This window comes from Culex quinquefasciatus, chromosome 3 (assembly GCF_015732765.1).
Source record: "Culex quinquefasciatus strain JHB chromosome 3, VPISU_Cqui_1.0_pri_paternal, whole genome shotgun sequence".
In the NCBI taxonomy this organism is placed as follows: Eukaryota; Metazoa; Arthropoda; class Insecta; order Diptera; family Culicidae; genus Culex; species Culex quinquefasciatus.
This window is the reverse complement of record NC_051863.1, coordinates 67603994-67630103: the sequence shown is the minus strand read 5'-3', so window position 1 is coordinate 67630103 and position 26110 is coordinate 67603994. Positions and strand designations below refer to the sequence as shown.

The 26110-nt window shown below is 38.1% G+C and overlaps 1 protein-coding gene across 1 annotated transcript; it reads right to left on the bottom strand.

Annotated features, from left to right (window-relative positions):
• Positions 1–1705: 1705 nt before the first annotated feature.
• Positions 1706–25998, bottom strand: LOC6048488 (N-acetylglucosaminyl-phosphatidylinositol de-N-acetylase). The gene is made up of 3 exons (XM_038263496.1): positions 24969–25998; positions 24814–24907; positions 1706–2541 (listed from the first exon to the last, which is right to left on the bottom strand). The coding sequence occupies exons 1-3, from the start codon at positions 25654–25656 to the stop codon at positions 2370–2372; spliced, it is 954 nt and encodes a 317-aa protein (XP_038119424.1). The 5' UTR covers positions 25657–25998; the 3' UTR covers positions 1706–2369.
• Positions 25999–26110: the final 112 nt, after the last annotated feature.

The window sequence follows — 26110 nt, the reverse complement described above, 5'->3', positions numbered from 1 at the left end:
CCCACGCTTCTTCCTCCCCTGTCGATTCAGAATTGTGTTGTTGTTCGAACACTCAGTGCTCAAACTCAACCCAATTACGAGTCATCTCTGCGATACGGCTTTACGCAGTAGGCCTGGCCGCTTTAACGCTTGTGATGTTTCAATACATTCCGGTGCAATGGCGCACTACAAATGTTAATAAATGACAAGAAGAGTGCTAGGCGTAATCTAACCTAAGGCACTCTCCAGGATCCCTTCGAAAGATGGCTGCGCTAGGGTCTGATTAGATTAGATTAGATTAGATTAGAGTATTCACCAAAATTTTGAGCCAATTGGGTCAAAGCAGTGCTGAGATATCGTGGCACCCGTTTTTTGAAACTGCAAACTTCAAATAGCTATGTCTCGGCAATGATACATCCAAATATCTTCGTATTTATTTTGTTAATAGATTAAAATGTACATTTTAATGCCCAGCAAAATGATTTAAAAAAGGTTTAAGTGTGTGCTCATACCAACTTCCGACATTTTGACGATTTACATGTATGTAACTTCTTAATTCATGGACATACGACCTTAATATGGAATTGAAGTATTTATTTAAATTTTGAAATAAGCAAATTGAAAGAAGTAATGAAGCATAATGCAGTAAAAATCTCAAGGTTTTGAAAGAAAAAGTTCATGAAAAGGTGAATCATTCTTTACATAATTTATTTTTTAGTTTTTATTAAGTTTGATGAGATGAAGAGATCCTACGATGGCCTAAATTAGTCATGGTAGTTTATGGACAACCCCCCAAAGATTCAATCAAAGTAATCATAGAGTTCCTATACATAAAACCCGATTTGTATGATGATATTGCACTATGAATGTACTGATTTTTCCTTTTCAGTAAAAAAATTAAAAAGCAAAGCAATCCACTTTAACGACACCCGGGTCTTTTGTGGTATCTGTTGCAAGTTTCTGCTCATTTCTAGGCGTCCGAAGGTAATGTGTTGTGAATCACCCAAAACTTCTTTTACGCAAATGGACCGACGTTTTGCGTGATCGTCTCGAAAAATGCCACCGGTTCCGTCTGGGATTGAATCCAGGCCTTACTGAGGTGAGAGGCTACCACGTAAAAATCATTGACGACCTGTATCTCCGGCAAATTTCAACCAATCAAGACCCTAGTAACATTTTTAAACTTACAGGTTTTATCATGGTTCTGAAAACCCGCATACGGCCTAAATAAGCTTTTATGGCCTACTTAAAACCTAAAATGTTACTAGGGGATGCTCCGGGTGGGTTTCAACAGGTATTTTGGCCACAAATATTAATATCAGGGCCAGGTGACCTACAGGTTCCGGAAATGAGGAACATTGATCCATAAAAGTTACAAAAAAAAAACACAATACACGATTACCAGAATCACTCTGGAGTATTACTGAGCAGTTCATGGTAACCTGGAACCGGTACCCGGATGTCCCATGAACGGCCAACTTTGTTTTGACCGTCTCTTATAACAACCCGCGATTCAACACTTGATTCTTGATGAGCACCACGTGGTTTCTGGATGGCCTCTTAAGTTCCCATGGATATTAGGGTGAATCGAATCTAGGAATCTTCAAATCTTTGAATCTTTAAATTTTGGATCTTCATATCTTTGAATGTTCGAATCTTGGAACCTTCAAATATTCGAATCATGAAATTTCAAGGAGCGTTCGGATAAATAATGTATGTGTCTTCCTTCCTTTTCGACCGATAAAAAGTACTTTATTAAATAATGCAAAAGTTTCAAACAGAGTTGTTTGCTTATGTACAAAAGTAATGCAATTGCAGCTGTTATTGGCTAAATTAGAATGCGCTTAGAAAAAATACATTACTTTCTTCTTTAATGACTAACAACATTTTATTTTATTCATCTCGCCATGCCTCTTCGTTCAATAACTTACATTTTCATTTAAAAACAATGTGGGTACGTTTGGTAATAAATATGCTTAGCGAATGCGTAAGAATTATAATAATTCAGATAAGTTAGTTTAAAAAGAGCCGCTCTAAACGCATGCGATGGGATCCGTTTACGCGGAAGGTAGGTAAAAAGGACTAGCTGTTAAGCATCTCGTTTTCATATAATCGGTTTCGTTCCTTCTTCCCTGACCGTGTTTTCTTTTATTTTTAAATTTATGTGTTATTTAGTATAGTAATGTTTGCAGTTTTCATTTGCAAAGCGACAAAAGCTATTGCACCTTCGTTATGTGTGTAGGAGCAAGAGTCCCAATCATTGGTACACAAAAAAAAACGTTCTGGCCTTGCTCGACGTAGAAAAATATGCTCACCTACCTTTTCGTCTTCTTCTTCGCGGGGGTGATGTCAATACTTCGTAAATTGTGTTTCATCTTCGTTCAAATAAATTAAGAGTTCAATATCTCAAACTCCACGTCCGACTGGTTGATCTCGCACAGCGAATTGATGACCATATAGCGCGAGAACGCCACGTACAGCTGCCGGAACCAGACCATCTGCGACCGGTGGAGGCGCATCGCGTTGTGCACGGCACGGCGCGATTCCCAGCTCAGCACGGACCTGCGCGAAAATGGGAAAAGAATCATGAATGACGTGACGTGTTCTAAAATAGGTTAAAAACATAATTTTCTCTGCTCACTAGGGGACAATGTAGGGGATTTGACTGATAGGAATTGTTTTTAAAAGGATAAGGGAATTTCTCCATGAGACAAAACAAATTATCCAAGTCGGCTTCTAATACAAACTGTATAGAAACAGGGTTAAAATAACAACATTCCTGAAGGCTATTCATAATAAAGATAAAAATCAAAAACAAAACTAAATAACACGAAATGTATTGGAGAACTTGCAATTTGCAAAAAAATTATAATAAAAGAGGGTAAAATTAATTTAATTACTCTATTACTATACTGCAGCCCAAAACTATGTTTTCACTTCATTGAATCAATGAGGGGAATTTGCTAAAAACGGCAAAATGCACAGCTGTGCGAGAAAAACAAAACTGAAACCACCTTTCGTAGCTTGCCTGCAGCATGTGCAAGACCGTAAAGTGCGCCAAAACCGGCTCCAGTGCAACTCTTCAAATGCTCTGCCCTATTGCGAGGTTTTACAAGACCAGTGGGAGATTAGAGTGATTAAAAATAATTAATCTTTCTTATCAGATTCGAGGGAAGTCTAGAATGATTCTTTCAAAACATATTTGTGCCAATTGAAAACGTTGAGGAAAAAAAGACATGAAATTTCTCTATGGCTAGTCGAGCGTGGGCGGTTTTATTTCTTCTTGTCACCCTAATCAGTTCGCGACTGTGACATTTCTCACTGGAAAGATCTCGAGGCGCGAGTTGCGGAAAAGTTTTTTTTTTTTTCATCAGGTGCAAAATTCCAAACCTTGGGGCATTGACCGATGCAGACTGTGAAAAATTTGTGAGTTTTACGACACACAAATAGTTCATTCTAAACACTATGTTTATTTAGAAATTCGATATGGATTGTTAGCACTTCCTGAATGTGTAAAAGGATGAGGAAAGCTTGTTCGTAGCCCTTATCGAGATCTTGTTCATCATTTGTCTAGGCCCTAGACAGACAGTTTAGCCCGTTCTCCAAAGATAGGTGCAATATTATATGCGCTTGGCATTCACGAAGCTGTTTTTTTCTCATGCACGTGTTTTACGAGTTTTTGCAAAGCTACGGTTGACTGCGTTAGGAAATCTCTGTAATTTCGATTTTTCTTAATTCATTTATATTTTTTTTTGATAGAGGTTGACTTAGGTTTTCGGCTGGTTGGAAAAAAAAGACAAAAGAATTAAAGTTAACACAATAACCACAGAGCAATAACATTCAATTACAACATTTTGTACTTGATAACAGAATAAATTGTTCACTCTCCAGCAATGCCTTGGCGTTCTCGATTGCGAGATTCCTACAACAGGGCTCATATTTCAAGCGATTCCGACTCCGACTCCAGCTCCAGCCAACACCTAAGCTGTATTTTAAATATTAAATAAACGCATTTTCAGCACAACAATTTTCTGAGTAAATTTGAATTTTGTTGTTTCCAGAATTGGAACATTTTATTTAACTACTTTAAATTTACATTCATTTTTTATGTTAATAAGCTAGCTTAACTAATTTTCAGTTGTTTTTTTTTCAACAGGTTTTCATTTTCTGAAAATTTCATTAGTGTAGATTTCAGTAAATTTAACTGAATTCAGTAATGAGAAATTAATGCCCTGGTTTTGAAATAAACAATTTTCAAAGAAACTAGTTTTTAAAGCTTTTTTGAGTTTTTTTGAGAAGACGTAGAAGACATTGTGTGATCCAGCCCAGTATACACTTTAAACATACAAATCATGAGAAAATTCTAATATTTGAAAAATAAATTAAATTATATCAATTATATCACCCCGATTTAGGGCATCTAAAAAAATTTAGACTTGTTCAACGATGTTATTTAAAGATCAACACTTAAAAAGTTTTGTAGAGAAATTGTAAACATTGGGGTAATCGATATATCTAATACATTCAATAACTCGTATATGCAAAGTTGCATATGCAAGGCATAAGAGCGCCGGTTTAACTGTATTTAAAAATTAGTTGCAACTTATTTTCGATATTTTTTGTCAGCTTGAAATGTTTTCAGCACGACACTTTGATTTGTTTTTATTTAAATATAAAATGAGCATGTTGCGTTCCAAGAAGAAGATTGATATAATATTTGATAATGTTTTCAAAACGTAATTATTTTTGTTAAATACTGATAGTGAACTTTCCAATCACAATAAAAATGCTTCGAAAACATCAAGGTATCTGATAAATATCTTGAACCAAAAAATAAATTAAACAAACAAATGTCAACGCAGTGCACGCAATTCAATAAATAAATTTGAAATTTTAAAAAATGAGAATTAACCTGAATTATAACAAATATTGAACAATAAATAAGCTCGTAAATTATATTAAATTTTTTGACAACTCCGACTCTAGCTCCGACTCCGACTCCAGGTCCCCAAAAAGCCCCGACTCCACCGACTCCGACTCCGACTCCACAGCCCTGCTAGCAAATAGGTGTCCGAAGGCTTGATTGTTGGGGAAATTGCAAACCTCTTTTTACACCTTAGCCTCCATCCACCCCGGGATTCGAACTGACGACCTTTGGATTGTGAGCCCAACTGCCTACCAGCGACTCCACCGAGACAGAATCCTGGGAGACAATTGAGCTAACGACCTAACCTCTCTAGTTTAGACCGGGCCAAAATGCACTTCCCCGTCCGACGGAAGGCGTGGTCAGACAAATCTCGTCTCGAAAAATGCCACCGGGACCTGCTGGGATCGAACCCAGGCCGCCTGGGTGAGAGGTAATCACGCTTACCCCTCACCACCTTTCCCGTAAGAATCGCTAAATTTAAAATCGGTAAACCACAAGGATCTGACACGAATGAAATTTTCTGAAGTCACCACCAGAGGCGCTGTCAATATTGTTTACGTGTGGTTTTTGAAAAGGTCGTATGAAATGCATATTTAATTTTTTTTCCAAATTATTACAAGTACATATTACTATTTTTTTCCATATTTAACAATTATTATATCAAAACAGTACAAAGTTTTACATGACACTAAACTAAACTTCTATCTGACCGTTGGTTTAAAATAAATTGCACTATTAGAAAAGTCACTGAATTTCCGTCGAAAATATTTTAAACTAGTTTTAATTGAACACCAAAAAAGGTGATATGTCAACATCAGGTGCTCGATGGAATTAAATCGTAAATCTTCACAGTGGCTTGCGAACCTTCGTGGTGAACGGACACTAGAGCTGCGATATTTTTTTACTACCTAAGCTCAGAGTTATTTCAAAACAAAATTCACAGTCTTTTTAAAGACTAGGTACCTGAGTTATTTTCCAAAATTCTAAACAGTCTTTTCAAGACTAGCCCCACCTGAAATTTTGTTGTATTTTACAAACAAAGCCATCTTTTAAGAGAACTTTGCTAGCGAAATGCGTCAAAACAAAGGTAAACACAAATCTTCTGAAGATTTTGTCGTTACGTCTAAAAAAAGTTTTAATTTTTGTAAATTATGACCGATGCGCATACGACCTTTTCAAACGCTACGCGCCAAAAACCTGGTGCGATTTTGGTTCGATTTTGACTTCACTCGCCACATTTGTCAATCTGAACAAAAATGAGTGAAAAGCAGTTGAAAATTGGTAAAATTTTATTAAATTTAAAAAGGGCTAATTGTAAATGCTTTATTATTACTCAACAACTCAGTGAGAAAAATAGAGCCAAATCATGTCGGCTAAATTTGTTACACTGAGTGTTTAGATTGATTAAGGAGTTACAATTGTATTGACACATTCTTCTTAGGTTTTGAATTTAAGTTTTTGCATTCTAGTGCTCAGTGTTAACTAAAAATGACTGAATTTAGTAAAAACTAACATCAACCTGAATTTCAGTAGCGTTGTGTTCATTTTGATTGATGATTTACCGATTTTTTTCCTACCTGTTTAAGCCAGGGGTGCCCAACCTTTCGGCCCTGTGGGCCAGATCTGATTTTTCTGAAGCAGTTGCGGGCCGGAACTAATGTTTGATAAAAGTTGAAAATGCAAAAAAATAGTATTGCAAATAAGATTCATTTTACTGGATTATAAGAAAGAAAAACAAAGAAACCTTTTAAAATTAAAATTTAACAAAAAATAGAATTGAGCAGTACTCTAGGATTTCGGTCATTCGATTTTTTTTGTATTTTTTAATCCGACTGAAACTTTTTTGGTGCCTTCGGTATGCCCAAAGAAGCCATTTTGCATCATTAGTTTGTCCATATAATTTTCCATACAAATTCGGCAGCTGTCCATACAAAAATGATGTATGAAAATTCAAAAATCTGTATCTTTTGAAGGAATTTTTGATCGATTTGGTGTCTTCGGCAAAGTTGTAGGTATGGATACGGACTACACTGGAAAAAATAATACACGGTAAAAAAATTTGGTGATTTTTTATTTAACTTTTATCACTAAAACTTGATTTACAAAAAACACTATTTTTAATTTTTTTATTTTTGATATGTTTTAGAAGGCATAAAATGCCAACTTTTCAGAAATTTCAGGTTGTGCAAAAATCACTGACCGAGTTATGAATTTTAAATCAATACTGATTTTTCAAAAATCGAAATTTTGGTCGTAAAAATTTTCAACTTCATTTTCGATGTAAAATCAAATTTGCAATCAAAAAGTACTTTACTGAAATTTTGATAAAGTGCACCGTTTTCAAGTTATAGCCATATTTAAGTGACTTTTTGAAAATAGTCGCAGTTTTCATTTTTAAATTAGTGCACATGTTTGCCCAGTTTTGAAAAAATATTTTGAAAAGCTGAGAAAATTCTCTATATTTTGCTTATTTGGATTTTGTTGATACGACCTTTAGTTGCTGAGATATTGCAATGCAAAGGTTTAAAAACAGGAAAATTGATGTTTTCTAAGTTTCACCCAAACAACCCACCATTTTCTATCGTCAATATCTCAGCAACTAATGGTCCGATTTTCAATGTTAATATATGAAACATTTGTGAAATTTTCCGATCTCTTCGAAAAAATATTTTGGAATTTTCAAATCAAGACTAACATTTCACAAAGGCCAAACATTCAATATTACGCCCTTTTAAAATGTTTGTCTTGATTTGAAAATTCCAAAAATATTTTTTCGAAAAGATCGGAAAATTTCACAATTGTTTCATATATTAACATTGAAAATCGGACCATTAGTTGCTGAGATATTGACGATAGAAAATGGTGGGTTGTTTGGGTGAAACTTAGAAAACATCAATTTTCCTGTTTTTAAACCTTTGCATTGCAATATCTCAGCAACTAAAGGTCGTATCAACATAGTCCGAATAAGCAAAATATAGAGAATTTTCTCAGCTTTTCAAAATATTTTTTCAAAACTGGGCAAACATGTGCACTAATTTAAAAATGAAAACTGCGACTATTTTCAAAAAGTCACTTAAATATGGCTATAACTTGAAAACGGTGCACTTTATCAAAATTTTAGTAAAGTACTTTTGATTGCAAATTTGATTTTACATCGAAAATGAAGTTGAAAATTTTACGACCAAAATTTCGATTTTTGAAAAATCAGTATTGATTAAAAATTCATAACTCGGTCAGTGATTTTGCACAACCTGGAAATTTCTGAAAAGTTGGCATTTTATGTCTTCTAAAACATATCAAAAAAAAATTAAAAATAGTGTTTTTTGTAAATCAAGTTTTAGTGATAAAGTTAAATAAAAAATCACCAAATTTTTTTACCGTGTATTATTTTTTCCAGTGTAGTCCGTATCCATACCTACAACTTTGCCGAAGACACCAAATCGATCAAAAAATTCCGCCGATCGTTGGAAATCACGAGACACAAGAAGAGATCTCTCAAGCTATGGTGCTATAGTTAAAACGAACCTCCAAATCTAATCAGCTGGATTATTCGGCGGAACATCGAATTCAATACTACACCGACAAGGTGTAACGTCACACGTACAAAAATCACCTATCAAGGAGCTATTACACTACGGCAAACAAACTCGAACTTTTTGGGAGTTTGCCAGGATTTGTTTGTACAAACATTAGCCTGCATACATTTTGCCTTCTTTGCGAGTTTGCCGCAAACAAGTTTGCAAACTGTCAAACAGATTGGTGCGCTGGCAGTGGGGACGCGAAGTCGTGATTATTCAAGTTAATTTTGTTTGTGTGCTTTTGTGTCGCTGTTCGTATGGGGTGAGTGCATAATTTGTAAAGGAGCGCGTGGTCGTAAAAATATTCGGAGTTACAAGTGATTTATTGTGGGTGTCTTTTGTCGTGTTTTTATGTGTGCTATTTCTTGCTAGCAATGATAATATCAGTCCTTCCTTTATCATCGCTGATCGGAGGGCACGCCGCCGGTTGAGTTTGTCGTAGTAATTGTGTTCCAAAGTCAAAGTCTTGCCTTGTTGTTATTTTGTGCTTTTGTAATCTTAATCAATTGTTTTGTGATTTTCAAAGCCCTTCCTATATCATCGTCGATCGGAAGGCACGGCGTCGGGTAAATTGTGTATATTTTTTTTCGAATAAGGTTTTATTTTTTATGGTGAAAAATCCATTTCTATACAATGATCGACAGACGCACTGACATTTTGGATCGTCGAGTTAATAGTGGAGCAAAATAATTTTGTGTGAGTGATTTTGTATGTTAACCAGAAAGACCTTCCCATAGCTTCGTTGCTCGGAAGGCACGCCGACGGGTCAGTTATGAAAGTCCTCCCCATAGCGTCGTAGCTCGGGAGGCATCGAAAAGCCAATACCTTATCCTACTAACCCAAAAAAAAAAAATAATCACGTGATGCTTGAAGGAGATGCTGTGGATTCAACGGCTGTGGATTCTGTGGATTCAACCGGTATCAACAAGTATAAGGCGAAAAACTATGTGCTTGATGAGTCTGCAACTTCAACTATCGGTCTAACATTCCTCCCTTTCGTTGAACTGCAGGCTTCTTGGGAGGGCACCGGTATTGACTAATAAAGTAGGGATCTTCAGAGGTTAAACAGAAGAAGAATTTAGAAAAAAGTGCAGTAAATTCTAAAGGATGGGCCAGTTCATGTTACGTCCAATCAAGCTTAACACTGGAACGCCCAACGCATGTCCAACTTACACGGACGCCCAAGCCTCCCAAAAAAGATGGAACGGTAAATTCAACTCGTTGGTTCTCGGGCATAACTCAATCAATCGGGACGATTCTTGTTTCCAGGCAGGGGTGCCAGGTTGCCAGATAAATCTGGCATTGCCAGATTTTTTGAGCGTCAATTAGAAAAAAATAATTTTCTATTTCTTCCTCACATTGTTTTATTGACGTATTTTGTTTATTTTGTGAAGCTATAATGTATAAAAAATGAAAATACACAGTTTTTGAACAAAAAATTACTTATTACTTTGAGAAAAGTGGCTTGCCAGATTTTTCCCAGATTTTTTGCCAGATTTTTTTCTCTTCAGACCTGGTAACCCTGTTTCCAGGGATTTGAGAGTAGGTCTAGATGATCCTAAAATTTTGCAGAACTGATGAATTTTTGGAGCATTTTTTAATACACGCGGAAAAAAAGTTTGAACGATGTTTTTGATCGTAAAAAATACAGATTTGATCAAATTGAGTTCTACAAAGTTCTAGGATCATTAAGACATTCTTCATTCCAACTTTTTTGGGAGTTGGAATGTTAAATTGTGGATATGGTTCCCCTACCAGAAAAAATCTTTGAATTGTTGCAAAACGGAGTTTCCTTATGACCTATAATTTTAAGATTCTAGAATTTGTGTCCTTCAATTAAAAAATGTACCAAAAACTCCAGTTTTCATTTTAAAAAAGTCTTATCTTGGAGCTTTGTTTATGAAACGTCACCAATTTTAGAGACACATATTTTAAAAAATCTGTTTTCCCCCTAAGTTGTCCTCATAAATCTATAATTTTGAAAAAGACAACAAATCGATCACCAAATCATTTATAAAGATCGGTAAACATTTTTGAATCAAACAGTGCACCGCTCATTCAAATAATAAAAAAAAATCGCGAAAGTCCAGAGAACCGCTTATAACTAAACTTTTACGTGAAAAGAGAGGGCAAAGAACCGCCAATGCGTTCGAATTAGTTGCATTTGCCCACCAGAGCCAGAAAACAAACACCCTGGGCTCTACCGTTTAGGCGAATCGGTTTCTTTTAAGTGTGTTTTTTTTTTATTTGAACATCAGTTAAACTTTTCTAATGACGTAAGAAAGTCATGAAAATCCAACCAGCGATAGACTAGAATGAAAAAAATAAACGCACATTCCGGAGACGGGTCAGCGTTGGTCAGTTCCAGTTTAGACGTTCTCCAGACAGGTCGGTGTATTAGGTGTGTAATGTTGGTTCTCGTAGTGCTGGTGGCCTGTTTGGCCATCCTCTGGTTGTACATCCGAAGGAGGGCATCGTTCGCGGCCAGTTTGCCAACTATTGAGCCATGCTATCCACTCGTTGGCAATTTGATGCTCATTATTGGCAAAAACAGTGAACAGCTGTTCGAGGGATTTCAACGAGCCTTCGCACACCCTGCAAAGTTGTTTAAGTTCATGGCGGGAGTAATGCCGGTTGTGGTGACCAACGATCCGGAAATTACGCACAAGATCCTTACCAGTCCCGACTGTCTGGAGAAGGCTTTCCTGTACAAGTTCTTCCGTCTGGATCACGGACTGTTTGCGGCGGATTGTGAGTGCATCAGTGTGAAGTGAAGTAGTTTCCCAGTGAATAACGTTTACCTTTTTGTAGATGACATTTGGAAGGGTCAACGGAAAACGCTGAATCCAACGTTCAACCAGAAGATACTGCATGGGTTCATTCCGTTGTTTGACAAGTATTCGCAAGAGTTGGTGCAATCTGTGAATTCGCTAGCCGATGGTAAGACTGCGTTCAACATATCACCTCTGATGCATCGGCTTGCAATGAAGACGATTTGTGCCACTACGATTGGGGTCGAGTTTGAGCGAAACTCGGATGCTGATAGGCTGTCGGAGCTGTTGCAAAGGTGAGATGGGTCTGTTTTGAATTATACTAAACATTTTTTTTTGTGGAAATTACTCGAAAAGTCTCGTTTTGGTTTCTGAATTATTTGGAATTATTTTTATATTTTTATTTTTTTTTTGGTTCACTTTTACCCTTAAGGGTCCCTTAACAACGATTAGGGCCGAAATTACAGCTGTAAAATACATTACACACTAGTATAGTTTGTTTTCAGTTATTAATTTAAAGAAAAACAAATTGCGAGTAAAAAAAACTTTTCGTGAAACATGGTACAGAACTATGGGAAAATTTTGTCCAATTTTATCAAGGTTGATATTTATTGATATACCCTCCAACGCTCCCTCTCCATGGTTACCAATAGTTTGATCGAAAATGTTGTACCTAGTGAAATATTTCATATTTTATTGTGCTAGAACTTCCAAACATTTTGGTTATTCGCTCACTTGGATATTTTGCCTGGCCCCTGTTAAATTTTCCATTTTTTTCAAATGTTGAACAAAATTTGAAAGCCGTTAGCCAATGTTTACTGAATTTGTTCAGATTTTGAATATCTGTGGTAAATACCACAGCAATAATTTTAAATTTTAAAATTAGCTAATAATAAGAAATCAATATCAAAATCAGTTATTAAGTAGTGAAAAAAATGAATCTATGACATTTCCCCGAAACCCATATTACCGAAGGGCCACAACCCCGAATGCCACTTACCCGATTAGTCATTTCCCTGAACGCCATTTCAACAAACGCGGTGATGCGGAAATAGCATTTTATAAAAAAAATTGATGTCAATTTTCATCACATCAAACTACGTATAATATTTCTTGAACGGTTCGTATTGGCCTTGAATGATCAACTTTCTTTTTGGATCCATTCAGAACAGACGTAGCATTTTAGGGGGAATGGGTTGTTTAAAGGTTTGTGACTATCCATTCAAATGCAATGAATATTGTTACAGACTTTTTTTTATATATTCTCAAAACGAACACTTTTTTCTTATGGACATGATAGTAATAATAAAAATAAAAATAATGCAATAGAAGTTTTGTTGTTTTATGATTCAAAAACATACCGTGCGATTTGCGATCATTTTATTCACATTGCTGGTTTGGGATTTAATTTTTGGCGAAAAGTATAATCAACAAAAACTTTAAATGAAATTTGTACCAGCGTTATAAGGCTTTGCAGGCCCAGTGAAAAAATATAATTTAACCCAATAATGACGAACTTTTCGTCACAGTGTCCTGATGCAAACAATGATCGAGCACGAGCTGTCACAGCCCTGCGAAGGATGTTGGCTGACATATCGGGCGTTCAGTAAAAAAAAACAGCTGGAAGCTTTTGCTAGAAAGAGATACCAAATCTGGTGCAAACAAACGTCCAGCTGTCATGTAAAAATACTTTGAATGTGTTAGTAAATTTCTGACTAGATAGCTTTATGTAGGAGAACAGCATCTAATTCCAACGTGCCTATAATTTTGCCATATCCAGAGGTTTTTTTTTGAAAAGGTCCTATAAACCAAATTTTCAATTTTTGCTTTTTTGGTGTTTTTTAATAACCTATACTCAAGGCGGTTCTAAAAACACCCAAAAGCAAAAATTGAAAATTTGGTTTATAGGACCTTTAAAAACTCTAGATATCAGCACTTTTACATACACCCAGAACTGGGCATTGGTATACGAGAGGATAAAGAGCATGGTTCGGCATGGCGTTCTACCTAAGGTACTCGTGATTAAGTGTGTAGAAGTGCGGTTGTCAAAATCGTTATCTCTGACTCTCTCACTCCACTGACACTGACATTGTTTATGTTTTGGTTTTCCTGGCACGGTCCATTGTTCGTTTGTTATTGTTTTGGTTTTAGTGGCACGGAGTCATGCACTCACACTAATGCACAGCAAGATCGCGAGTACCTATGATATACAGCCTTGATGGTTCGGTAGTAAAATGGCACTGTGAACGGACGGAGAGGATAAATCCCGAAATTACCGAGAGTACCTTTCTCGTGAAATCATTTTCAAAAATCACCCTTTAAAAAAGTGTCAGTACCGAGTCTCGAACCCGAGACCTTCGGCATATTGAACTGCGCCTTTTGCCGTATCGGCCACCACGGTTCGATGATTAAGTAACGGGCATTTCTTGGATTAGTTTTCAAAAAGCCGTAAGAGCCATTGGTAAACAAAGTCCTTTTTACATTGGTATTCGACCTACTTATGAAAAATTAATATCAAAAACGCTCGAGTTTGTTCATCTACACGTCCTTCAAGTGCCCCAAACTAAAAATAAATAAAATTTTGTCACATTTTCGAGTTCAAATAAGCCACTCAATCGGATTAACTATTTAATGTACGAATGAACAGGATTTGTTGTTGTTGTAGCACGAGATGTCTTTACTCTCGCCAAATAGTACTTTCCTCACGTTTTTTTTTTCGAAAGGACTATCCGCATGGACTTTAACTGTGGGTGTACAATCACAGCTCATTAAAAGCGTTTTCAACTGAAATAGCTCAATAAGAATTGGGCATGCAAGTTTCTACCAAAAGTTTAGCAAAATAAGTTGTTTAAATATACTATGGTGTAAATCAGCTAATTGGATGGAGTTAGCAGCGAGTACTTAACCTGCCTAACATATGAGAATTTCCCGTATTTGTCCGATTTTTGGGTTCTTAAATAAAATTCGAAAACAAGACAAATTTCCTTGAAAATTTCTCAAAAACAACATCTAATTATGCGTTTGTATACAAAAGTTAATAAAAAAAATCTGATATTTTACAACATTTAATCAACAGCTAACCCAAAAAGCTGTTTGGTGAAATTGAGAAAGAAAATAATTGTTAGTCATGGAAAAAGGCTTTAGCGAAAATGATGAATTGGGGATATGGAAATTCGGGAAAATTTAAATAAAAAAAAAAACTGCAATTGGCGTAAGTGTCACTTCGGGAAAATGGCATTCGGGGATGTGGCTGATTAGGGGAAGTGGTATTCGGGGAAGTGGTATTCGGGGAAGTGGTATTCGGGGAAGTGGTATTCGGGGATGTGGACAATTAGGGGAAATGATTTTCGGGGAAATGGAATTTAGGGAAATTTGCTAGACCCGAAAAAAATATATCACAGCAATACCAAATTGAGTTATCGGGAATATTTTTTTCTCTGTAATCGAATTTTCTTGTAATAATTATTGCCAACAGAATGAGATATTTTTCAAACAAATCTTTGTTATTATTTTCTGTTATTATAATAACTAGTCTGGGTGTTTTAATAACAAGTTCTGAACTTTTGAAAATAACAATTATTTCCACCTGCTCGGGCATGATCTGCTTCACAGAAAAAAAATCGATTCTTGTAATCGTGAATTAAGTCCACGAATGTGAGAACCACGAAGGAATTTATTCATGAGTATGGTGCATTTGCACTTTAAACGTGAATATATTCCTTCGTGGTTCTCGCATTCGTGAATTTAATTCACGATTTCGAGAATTGTTTTTTTTCAGTGTTGTGGTCAAAATTTGAAGCTTTTTACAAATTCATTTTGAGAGATTTTGTCATATTAGTGTTTTAGTTCTTATTCTCTTATTTTTACGTTGCTTTTTCTTAATCAATATTTGATTTTATACAGAGCCATATACTGAACATCAAATTCTAAGTCCCGATCCGTTCTCCCTCGAAAGATCGACAAGTCGTCAAGTCGAAGCTTAAAGCCGGCGCATTTACGCTTGCGCGTGATAAGCTGCGGGCAAATCTGGACAAATGAAACGAATTAAGACAGCTATTCAGCTATTTTTTTTTCTGCGTGATGTTTTGAATGACTTTGGTTAAAACAGGAACAGAACAAAACAATTCTACAGAACACTGATTTCCAAATTTATTGCTCTAAAATCTCCTTACCTATTCAGACTGTATTCCTGTTTTTCCTGATTGGCTGAAAGATAATTTGTAAAATATGTTTTTTTTTGCAAAACTTCTTTTGTTAAAGTTGTACTTTTCCGAACTCGTATCAACAAGTAAAATTTTAATTTTTTGTTAAATTTTAAATGTAAATTTAATTAACACATAAAAAAAACAAATTATTCGTTCTACAGCATTGCCTTGGCGTTCTCGATTGCGAGATTCCTACTCGAAACTAAGTGTTCGAAGGCTTGATTGTTGTCGAGGCAATTGTAAACCTCTTTTTACACCTTAGCTTTCATCCACCCCGGGATTCGAACTGAAGTCCTTTGGATTGTGAGTCCAACTGCCTACCAGCGACTCCCTGGATTGAGTTAACGACCTAAACTTTAGGTTAGACCGAGGCCAACATTTACTTCCCCGTCCGACGGAAGGCGTGATCAGACAAATCTCGTTTCGAAATGCCACCGGGACCGTCTGGGAACGAACCCAAGCCGACTGGGTGAAAGGCAACCACGCTTACCCCTACACCACGGGTCCCGACACATGAATGTTTGCTAAAATTCCATTCTAAAGGCGTTTATTCAGGATTGCAAAAAAAAGTTAAAGGCAACTTGTGGTAAAACTAGTTTTTTTCCAGCATTCGATTTCTAGATTACTTTTTCAAAACAACCAGAGTTTCATAAGTACATAGGACATTTTGAAAAAGTAATCGAGATTCATCCGATTAATGTACGAAAAAATCTTCTTTTTGCCACTTTTCGCATAAACTTTTATTATATTAAACTTGAAATTCAAAACTTATCAAAAAATTTAATTATTATTTAAGAATATTATTCTATAAGATTTTAATTTCCTTGAATTTTTGACCTTGAATAAACTAAAACGAGAGCACGCAATGTAAACAATAACAAACACAATTTGTTTGGCTGACCATTATGTGCATTGTCCCGAAGTTTGGTTGAAGTTGGTTGGTGAAGTTCCGAATTATAATTACAAATGTTTACGGTAGTTTAACTTGTACGTGCGTCAAACTCGTTCCAACCTTAAATCCCTTTGGCCAGTTGTCGCACTTACATCAATTTTCAGGGAGTGACAAGATAGCACGACATGATTGAACTTCTTTTAGGAAATAAAACCATTTTAAGCCTAATAAGCGGTCGTGTTTGAATGATGCTGGAATATCTGGAATGTTCCTTGAAATTTACTAAAACCAAGTACACCAACGAGTAGAGCAACTTTTTGTGAACATTTCTATTTATTTTCACTTTTACTAAAAGTTATTCTATTCCTTTAACAAGCATTTGAACAAAATATTTCCTAAATGTATTCTAATCAAGCGAGTGCATTGGGCCACGCCCATTTTACTATTTTCTTGTTAGCGATCAACTAATGTGCAAAAGAACATGTTGCCGAAAGTTGGGGGCAGTTTTGTATCGAAAGCGCCGTGAAAAAGTAAGCGAAAGTGAATATTTGGTTTTGGCGATATTTATTAAGCGTTTGCGGTTTTCTCGCGTGTGTCACTGAGTGTGCCAACAAAATGATGAGAAATGGTGTCGCAAAATAGAAATTATAATCAAAAGTGCATTAAATGTGATCTTTTTGGCCAGTAAGTGGCATACATTTGCGTGCTTACTCGAGGCGGTGCTGTTGCTGGTAAGTTTATAGCCTAAATAGTATTTTTGGAGCTTTAATCGAGCATCAAACTCTCCATATGACGAAGATAGGTGTTTGATTAGAAAGGGTTCATTTCCCGTATATGAACAATGCACGGAGTTTTTTCGGTTTTCGTTTTTTCGGGGATCTGTGAAGGTTAAAAGGTGAGGCATTGTTAGCTGCACAAAATTGCGTTCTTAACTCAATTTGGCCAATCCATCACCTTTCATTTGCGTATGAGACAGCTAAAATCGGTTCAAATGGCGGGGAGTTATGATTTTTTCAAAAATGTAGTTTTTGACGAAAATTGTTATTTTTTGGACCACCCTAACACGGCGTAGGTCACCCAAATGGCCAAACAAAAAAAAAAAAAAAATACGGGTCTTATTATTTTAGCCAGGGAACACCTAGAAAAATTTTGAACCCGATCCGAGCACATTTATTTTTTTTCCATACTGTGTTCGTGGGGAATTTCTGAATTTTTAATGATCGATTACAATACTCTCTACTTTTGGCGAACAGTAAATTGTTTCCACTTTGACAGTTCAAAATTGAGGCCGTTTTGCGAACCACTGTTCAGAACCCAGATTAGAACTGTAATTTTTTATGGCCCTTAGGGTAACCTACTCCGTGTTAAGGTGACCGTGAAAATTGTTGTTTTGGTCGATTTTCACAAAAACCACATTTTCAAAAACACACAAAATCTGCGCAATTTCAGCCGAATTTAGCTCTATTGGACGCAAATGAAAAGTGGTTAGTAAGTCTTTTGAGGAATTTTTTTAGAATGTTTCAAAAATGCAGGGCTGCGGAGTCGGGTCATATTTCAAGCGACTCCGACTCCGGCTTTTTGAGTTAAGCCGACTCCGACTCCGGCTCCGGCTTTCCACAAATTGTTGACTCCGGCTCCAACTCCGACTCCGGCCTACCAACTCTAGCCGACTCCGACTCCGACTCCAGCTTTCCAAAATTTGTTGACTCCGGCTCCGACTCCAACTCCGACACCTAATCTGTATTTTGAATATTAAAAAAAAAACGCATTTACAGCACAACAATTTTCTGACTAAATTTGAATTTTGTTGTTTGAAAAATTAGAACATTTTCTTGAACTTCTTTAAATTTACATTCATTTTTTCAAGTTAATAAGCAAGCTACACTAATTTTCAATTGTTTTTTTTTTCAGCAAGTTTTAATTTACTGAAAATTTCAGTAGTGCAGATTTTAGTAAATTTAACTGAATTCAGTAATGAGAAATTGGTGTGCAGTAACTGTCAAAGATACAGATGCACAGCAAAAAATCTGATGGTAAAATCGCATGCAAAAGCATGCACATCACCTTCATCAAAATAAGCACGTAATATTACACACTGCATGTACATTTTTTGCAAACATAACAAAAGTTGCAACCGACGGGATTCAAACCCAGCACCAACAGTAAGGTCTGGTGCCTTAGCCCACTCGGCCATCAGACCGATGAAAAGCTGTAAGGATAAACGCATATATGAGCTTGACATTTCGGACAAGAAGGTTTCCCATACTGATGGGCTACATACACACTTCGAAAAAACGTGTAATTTTCGGTCAAATTTGATGTACATAACTGGAGCATCAAATTAGACGCAAAGCTGGGTCAAATTAAACGTAATATTACACGTTCCAAAGAGCTTTGACGATCGTGTAAAATTACATTAATCGTAATATTGGTCGGAAATAATTCTTATACGAATCGTATCATTCTTATTGGACGAGGAAAAACACGTGTTTACATTTTCTTAAAACAATACGTTTTTATTGCACACATCACTCATCACATCTCAGAAAATTACAATAAATGTTTACTCATGGCCCAAACTTGTCTATCCTTGAGTTTTCAATTACGATTAATCGCCAGAATTGCTCCATTTTAATCACTGCTTCTGTTTTTTTTCCACTACCCATTTGTAGTGTGTTGGCCAACCCCTAAGCAGGTGACAGTTTCGGTTCACTTCGGGAACATCTTTGTATGAGGGAACGTTTTCAGAAAGTGCCCAGGCAGCTGTAGCGGAACAGCGGCATGAACTTGGCTTGAACTGTAATTTCCCTTTATGTTCCATGATGTTCGCGATCTAAAAAAAATGAGGGGAAATCGACAAAACATGTTACCAATCTGTTGCATATCACCTCAAGATCGATTAAACTCACCTTTATCAGCGATTTGCTTTGTTGCAACTGTAGTAAGTTCCGGCAATAAAGGACACAATCGCAAAAAAAAAAAAACTGAACGAAAAATTGTTTCCCGCTGCGACCTGAACCCTTGCTGACGTTTTGACGTTTCAACATTCTGACAAACGTGTAGTGGCTAATGTGCGTGATATTGGGTTTTATTAGATGTAACATTACATCAAATTTGATGCTCCAGATATGTGCATCTAATTAGGCGTGAAGTTAGGTTAGTTTTGATGTAATTTTAGGGTTCGCACGATGTAAAGGAATCCCAATGGGAATTTTATCGAGTTACATTAAAATAAACCTAATCTTACATCGAAAAGACGTTTACATGATTTGATAATCGGTTTGATTAAAGATTACATCAAATGTAAAATTCCAAATTTTTTAGTGTGTATTTCATAGTGTAAAATCACATCAAATTGCATAAAATAATGCATTATTTATTTTACACCCAGGCCTTTTACACGCAGCTGGATTATTACTTTTTTAGCTGTGTGGTTTGGAAATAAACAATTTTCAAAGTAACTATTTTTTCAAGTTGCGTTCTAAGTAGAAGATTGATATAATAGTGAAAGTGAGCTTTCCAATCACAATAAAAATGCTTCGAAAACGTCATGGTATCGGATAAATATCTTGAACCAAAAAATAAATTAAACAAAAAAATGTCAACGCAGTGCACGCAATTCAATAAATAAATTTAAAATATGAAAAATGGGAATTAACCTGAACTATAACAAATATTGAACAATAAATAAGTTCGTAAATTATATTAAATTTTTTGACAACTCCGACTCCAGCTCCGACTCCGGGTCTATCAGAAATTTACGACCCGGCTCTGACTCCGACTCCAGCTCATATAATTTAGCTGACTCCGACTCCAGCTATTAGAGTTTTGACGACTCCGACTCCGACTCCAGGTCCCCCAAAAGACCCGACTCCACCGACTCCGGCTTCGACTCCGACTCCACAGCCCTGCAAATATCTAGCCTAATATTGAAAAGGTCGTATGATCTAATCTAATCTAATCTAACCCTAGCGCAGCCAGTCTTTCAAGGGCATCCTGGGAAATGCAGTACTTGTTCGGTAACTGGGCTGAGAACGTAGCCCAGTTACCGAATGCAGCTCGCTAACTGGGCTGAACAAAAATTACGAGGGGACCACCGATGCATAATATTTTTTGATGAAGCAAAAAAAAACAAAAGTTGCTCAAATTTGTTTACAATGTTTACTTCTTATTCGCAATTCGCAATTCGCAATTTTCAGTGTAAGAACGGGCCTTGACCGATCTTATGCACTAGGTTCCCGACGAACACGCACTGCCCTTACACCTACATCTCACCCTTGCTCTGAGTCAGTACGAGCAGCACGCTAGAACACGCTATGAGTGTTCGTGCCAGGCATGCACACCTTCTTTTCCGGTTACGCATTTTAACTCGGCCGGGGGTGGTACATTACGTAGGGTTTGATGTAAGTATAAGCGCCAAACCATCTATAGTGTGCCTATCAACTTTTATTAAAGCAAAAACTGTTTTATTTTTAGTTTGAATTTAAAAACTAGTTGTTATTTTACTGTATATTGTTTTCTCTTGAAATCTTCCCTATTGTTGAGTCTGTTTATCTGTTGCTATTTCTTTTGTCGCGGTGTTTTGTTACAATTTTTGGTCCTAAGCATGTTATAAAAGTTTACCAAAAGTACAATAGTAATGTTTGTGTTAATCCTTTAATCATTCCATAGATTGAGTAAGGGCTCCAACCTTGCTTAAGAAAAAGGTGAAGTTTCAAAACAATGGACAGTAAAAGAGAATTTATTTTATAAAAATCAAGTATCAATAGTAAGAGAATGATGAGCGTATTTTGAAGAATAAAAATGAGAAGCTAGATGTATTAGATGTAAAATTAGACAATAGTTAATAAATAGAGATACAAAACAAGCTTAGATTATAGTAATGATAATTTATAGGACAGATAAAGAATTATTCAAATAAATAAATTCGCAATAAAATCAAAAAAGATTAGGCGAATGATAAATAGACTTGATATTACTAGTACATTAAGGAAAAGTATATTTTTAAGGAAAAAAACAAAACAAAACAAAGTTTGTTACAGCAGTATCAATTGATAAAAAAGAGTGGAAAAGCTTTGAGAGATAAGAGAATCAAAAGTTAATAAAATTAAAATGAAATGTTTATATTGAATAGAAGAATCAGTGAAGAATTGGGAATCAGAAGGGCAAAATAAAAATAGGAGATAGGTGGTAGCTGAGAATGAAGAGAAGAGAAACCCCGTTGTGCGATGTTTCAGGTACATCCACAGCAGTTGACTCAACATACTGCGAATCAAAACAATACCGTCTACAATCACAAATTACTTCCCTTTCCTACATTGTTGCGCCCCTTTCTTTTAGCCGTCTCGACTCTGACCCGCGGTGGTCAAAGGTTTACGATCCGTATGTTTACTTCTTATTTTATTTAAATTTAACTGTGACTTTAAATTTGTTAAATGCTTGAAAAAAGTTGATTTTTGTTATTGAATTTGATTTTTACGTCTACCAGCCCCTTGGTCATATCGGTTTGTTTTGGTTTTTTGACGTTTGCTACGGCCCAGTCAAAAAACAGTCCAGTTATACAACGCCCAGTTACCGAACAACTACTGTACCGCATATAAAAAATGGTGGAGTTTTATCAACAGGATTCTGAGATCGGATGGCGATTGTCCACACAAAAGTTGTTGATTACGACTCGGACTCCGAGTTGTCAAAAGTATCGGGCTCCATCAACTTCGGCTTCACGGCCCTGATTGTCACCCTATTTTTTATTTTATTTTTTTTTATATCCCTAGAATATTTCACATGACGTTCAAGAGGCTGTTTCGCTTTCACTGGCACTTCGAGTGGATATACCGGTTAACCAAGGAGTACAAAAAGGACATGGAGCTTAGAACGGAAGCGTACACCTTCGGTGATGAAGTAGATTATTACGGAATACTAAAGTTTGCTAGCTGAATTATACATAAAAATTTCTGCTCACTAGATAATGCGAAAAGCGGCCGCGCGTCATGCACAAGAGTTATCTTTATCTGCGGAAGTAGATACAAACAATAACCGAAAACTGCAAATTTTCATGGATCAAATGCTGGACAAGTTTGAAAACGTGGAAATTGTTGACAATTTCTACACGATGCTCGTAGCGGTATGATCATAACTTAGTTAGGAATCTTTTGATCTAATTCATTTTCATGTTTTCATTCAAGGGAAGTGACACCAGCGGAACGCAAATGACCTACATCGCTCTGGCCCTGGCAGTGTACCAGGAGTACCAGGAAAAGGTCTATCAAGAAATCTGTACCGTCTACCCCTTGGACCAGGAGCTGAACATCACCGCCGACTCGCTGCAGCAGCTCCAGTACACGGAAATGTTCCTCAAGGAGTGCATGCGATTGCTGACGGTGGGACCGGCCCTCGTTCGGAAGAACCTCGCGACGGTGGACCTGGGCGACATTAAAGTTCCCCCGGGGAACACCCTCATCCTGAGCGTCTACAACCTGCACCGGCGGAAGGACATCTGGGGACCGAACGCGGACCAGTTTGACCCGGAGAATTTCTCCCCGGAACGGAGCGCCGGACGACATCCGTACGCGTTTATTCCGTTCAGCGCGGGGAATCGGAACTGTCCGGGTAATTTTGCAATGTTGTTGCGAAAAATCAATTGTTTTTTTTTAATGGTTATAATTATTTTAGGAAATCGATACGCCATGATTAACATGAAAACCATACTAGTGCATCTAGTACGGAACTTTAAGTTGACAACTGACTGGCGGTTGGAGGACCTTCGTTTTAGATTTGAGGCCTTGCTCAAAACCAAAAGCGATCCAGAGTTTCGAGCAGAGCGAAGAATAACTTTGAATTTGAATTCCGAAAATTAAAACTGGAAACTTTTCTCACATATTTTTTTTCAGAATTAATATTGAGAAAATGTTGTTTATACAATCCTTTTGACTGCGCGATTTGGAAAATCAGGGCCATTTACGATTTCAAGAATTAGTAAAAAAATGCCACTGTTAGAAGTTTTGCAGCCTTGTTGGTTAAAGTCGCTTAGGGTGGGGTTCGATCCACCGTCCTTTGGATTGGTAAGCAAAAATGCTAACAACTACGCCATCGCGGTTTGGTGAGCTATGACTGGAATTAGGAATACTGTATATATGCGCTGGGTCCGGGAAAGCCGTTCTCGTCCATAATTTTCCATAGCTCTTCGCGATCGACTAAGTCGTACGCGGCTTTGAAGTCGATGAATACGTGGTGCGTGGGTACTTGGTACTCGCGACACTTTTGGAGGATTCGTCGCACAGTGAAGATTTGGTCGGTTGTTGATCTCCTCATGACGAATCCGGCTTGATAACTTCCAACAAAACCTTCCGCTATGGGCGATAGGCGGCTGAAGAGGACCTGGGAGAACACTTTGTAGGCCGCGTTGAGGATTGTGATGGCACGGTAGTTCTCACAATCTCTCTTGTCCCCCTTCTTGACTCCCACTTTCCACTCCTCCGGTAGCTGTGCTGACTCTCATATCCTGACTATCAGCCGGTGCAAACAGGACGCCAACTTCTCCGGGCCCATAATGATGAGTTCAGCACCGATACCATCCGTACCCGTTGCTTCGTTGTTCTCCAGCTTCTTGATGGTATCCTTAACTGCCCTCATTGTGGGAACTGGCTCCTCTCCTTCTCCTGCTCTAATTCTGCGCCGTTCAGGTGTTCATCGAAGTGCTGCTTCCACCTGTCTGTCACCTCACACTCGTTCGTCAAGATAGCTCCATTTTTATCCCGACACATTTCGACTCGCGTCGTGAAGCCGTTGCGGGATTCGTTGAGCTTTTTGTAGAACTTGCGCGTTTCGTTCGAGCTATGCAGCTGCTCCATGTCCTCGAACTCCAACTCTTCCTGGTGGCGCACTTTTGCCCGGAAAAGCCTCCTCGTAATCACGGAGATTGTACTGCAGCATCGCCCTCCGTGCTGCATTACCGAACGTTTTTCGCCAGGGAATGTAGTTGGCGCATTTTCCCCATCACCAGATAGTGGACCGAGTCGACGTTGGCACCGCGATAGGTCCTGACGTCCGGTCTGAAATCCTCCTCCTGGCCAACCTGAGCGTTTAAATCTCCGATGACGACTTTGACGTCATGTTTTGGGCAGCTGTTGTACGCACAGCTCAGCTGCTCGTAAAATGCGTCCTTATCGTCATCTTCGCTTCCTTAGGGCGGGCTGTGCACGTTTATGATGCTGATGTTGAAGAAACGGCCATTAAACCTCAACACGGTCGGTCGGACATCGGTCGGTGAGCGGGGTCCACCCAAGCACGCGATCGTGCATTTCGCCCAGCACTATAAAGACTGTCTCTTTCACCTCTTCCACACGCCTATCCAGTCAAGGACTGAGTGAGGGACTTTAGATTCTTTTGGCAAGATCATAGAGGGATTTGCTACTGGTTATCCCCCGCCCCCTTTTCAAATGTAGCTCCAGAAGTTACTTACCAGTTGGTGGACAGCAGCAGCGTTATCGGTAGGTCCAATATTGAAATGTACTTCCGGCAGAGGTTCACCGATTCCAGCGTCAAGACTTTACATTCTGCAATTTAAGAACGAAAAATATCAGTGAATAATTCCAACAAAGCTTTACAAATTGTTACTGTTCGGAATCATGCCGGACAAGCAGAGCGAGGCGGTCGCGTAGTAGATGGCACTATGGTTCGGATGGCCGCTGACGCCGTCCTTGTCGAACGTGACCAGCAGATCGGCGTCGAGCGCTTCCAGATGTTTCAGAATTTGGTTCGCGATCGTCACCGTCTTCCACTCGACGGCGGGGTCGTCCTGCAGGTGGGTCGCATTCAGCAGCGTGATGTCCTCCGGTTTGATGCCGAGCGATTCGCTGGCGTCCCACAGCTCCTGCCTCCGGGTTGGTCCTTTCTTGTCGTAATTTCCATCCGACAGGCAGAGCAGGAAGATCCGACAGTTTCGTCGGCGCAGCTCCAGAATGGTGGGCCCGAAGAACATCGATTCGTCATCGGGATGGGCCGTCACCAGGAGGGCGCGGTTCGCCGTGGCCGGGAGGCGACTCTTCCGGACTAACTTCAGCCATCGACTGCACCGGTGGAACAGGAGCTTGTACAGAACCAGACACAGGAGCGTGTAGATAAAGATGACTAGCACTATGTGATCCAGGGTTTCGCGTGAATAAAACAAGGCCTGATCGCAAATAAACTGATAAATCGTCCACGGTTGTCCCTCTTCACCGCCCTCTTCCGAAACCGACTCGACCGTTGTTTCTCCCCCACGCAAAGACTGTTCCGACAGCTGCTCCGAAGCCGTATCATTCATTGCCCGCCCTCAATAACCGCATCACTGGGTGTCGCTCTAGCCAAATCTTCAGAAACTCCGGAAACAACGTAAACAAACCGAACGTGACGCAACTGGAAAAGTTTGATCGACGAAGGCGGCCTGGCCACATGGAACCGCTGCCAGCACTCTAATCACACGCCTAATAAACAACCATTTCAACGACAACTGACGAACAAACGCAAAGGGGGAAAAAAAGACACGCGCGGACGAAAATAGACTAAAATCGCTACAAATTTTGCGATTCACGGCGCCGCGCGACTGCTGATGGTGCGATTCGCGAGAAGACGAGTCGTTTTGGTTTGTTTACGTTTTCGACTGACGACGGAACGGCGTGCGATGAAATATATTTTGTGCGATGATATGTCAGATGTGGAGTGCGATGTTTTATGACAATGCCTCATCGACCAAATTCACTGAAATAGGGTCCTAAAGT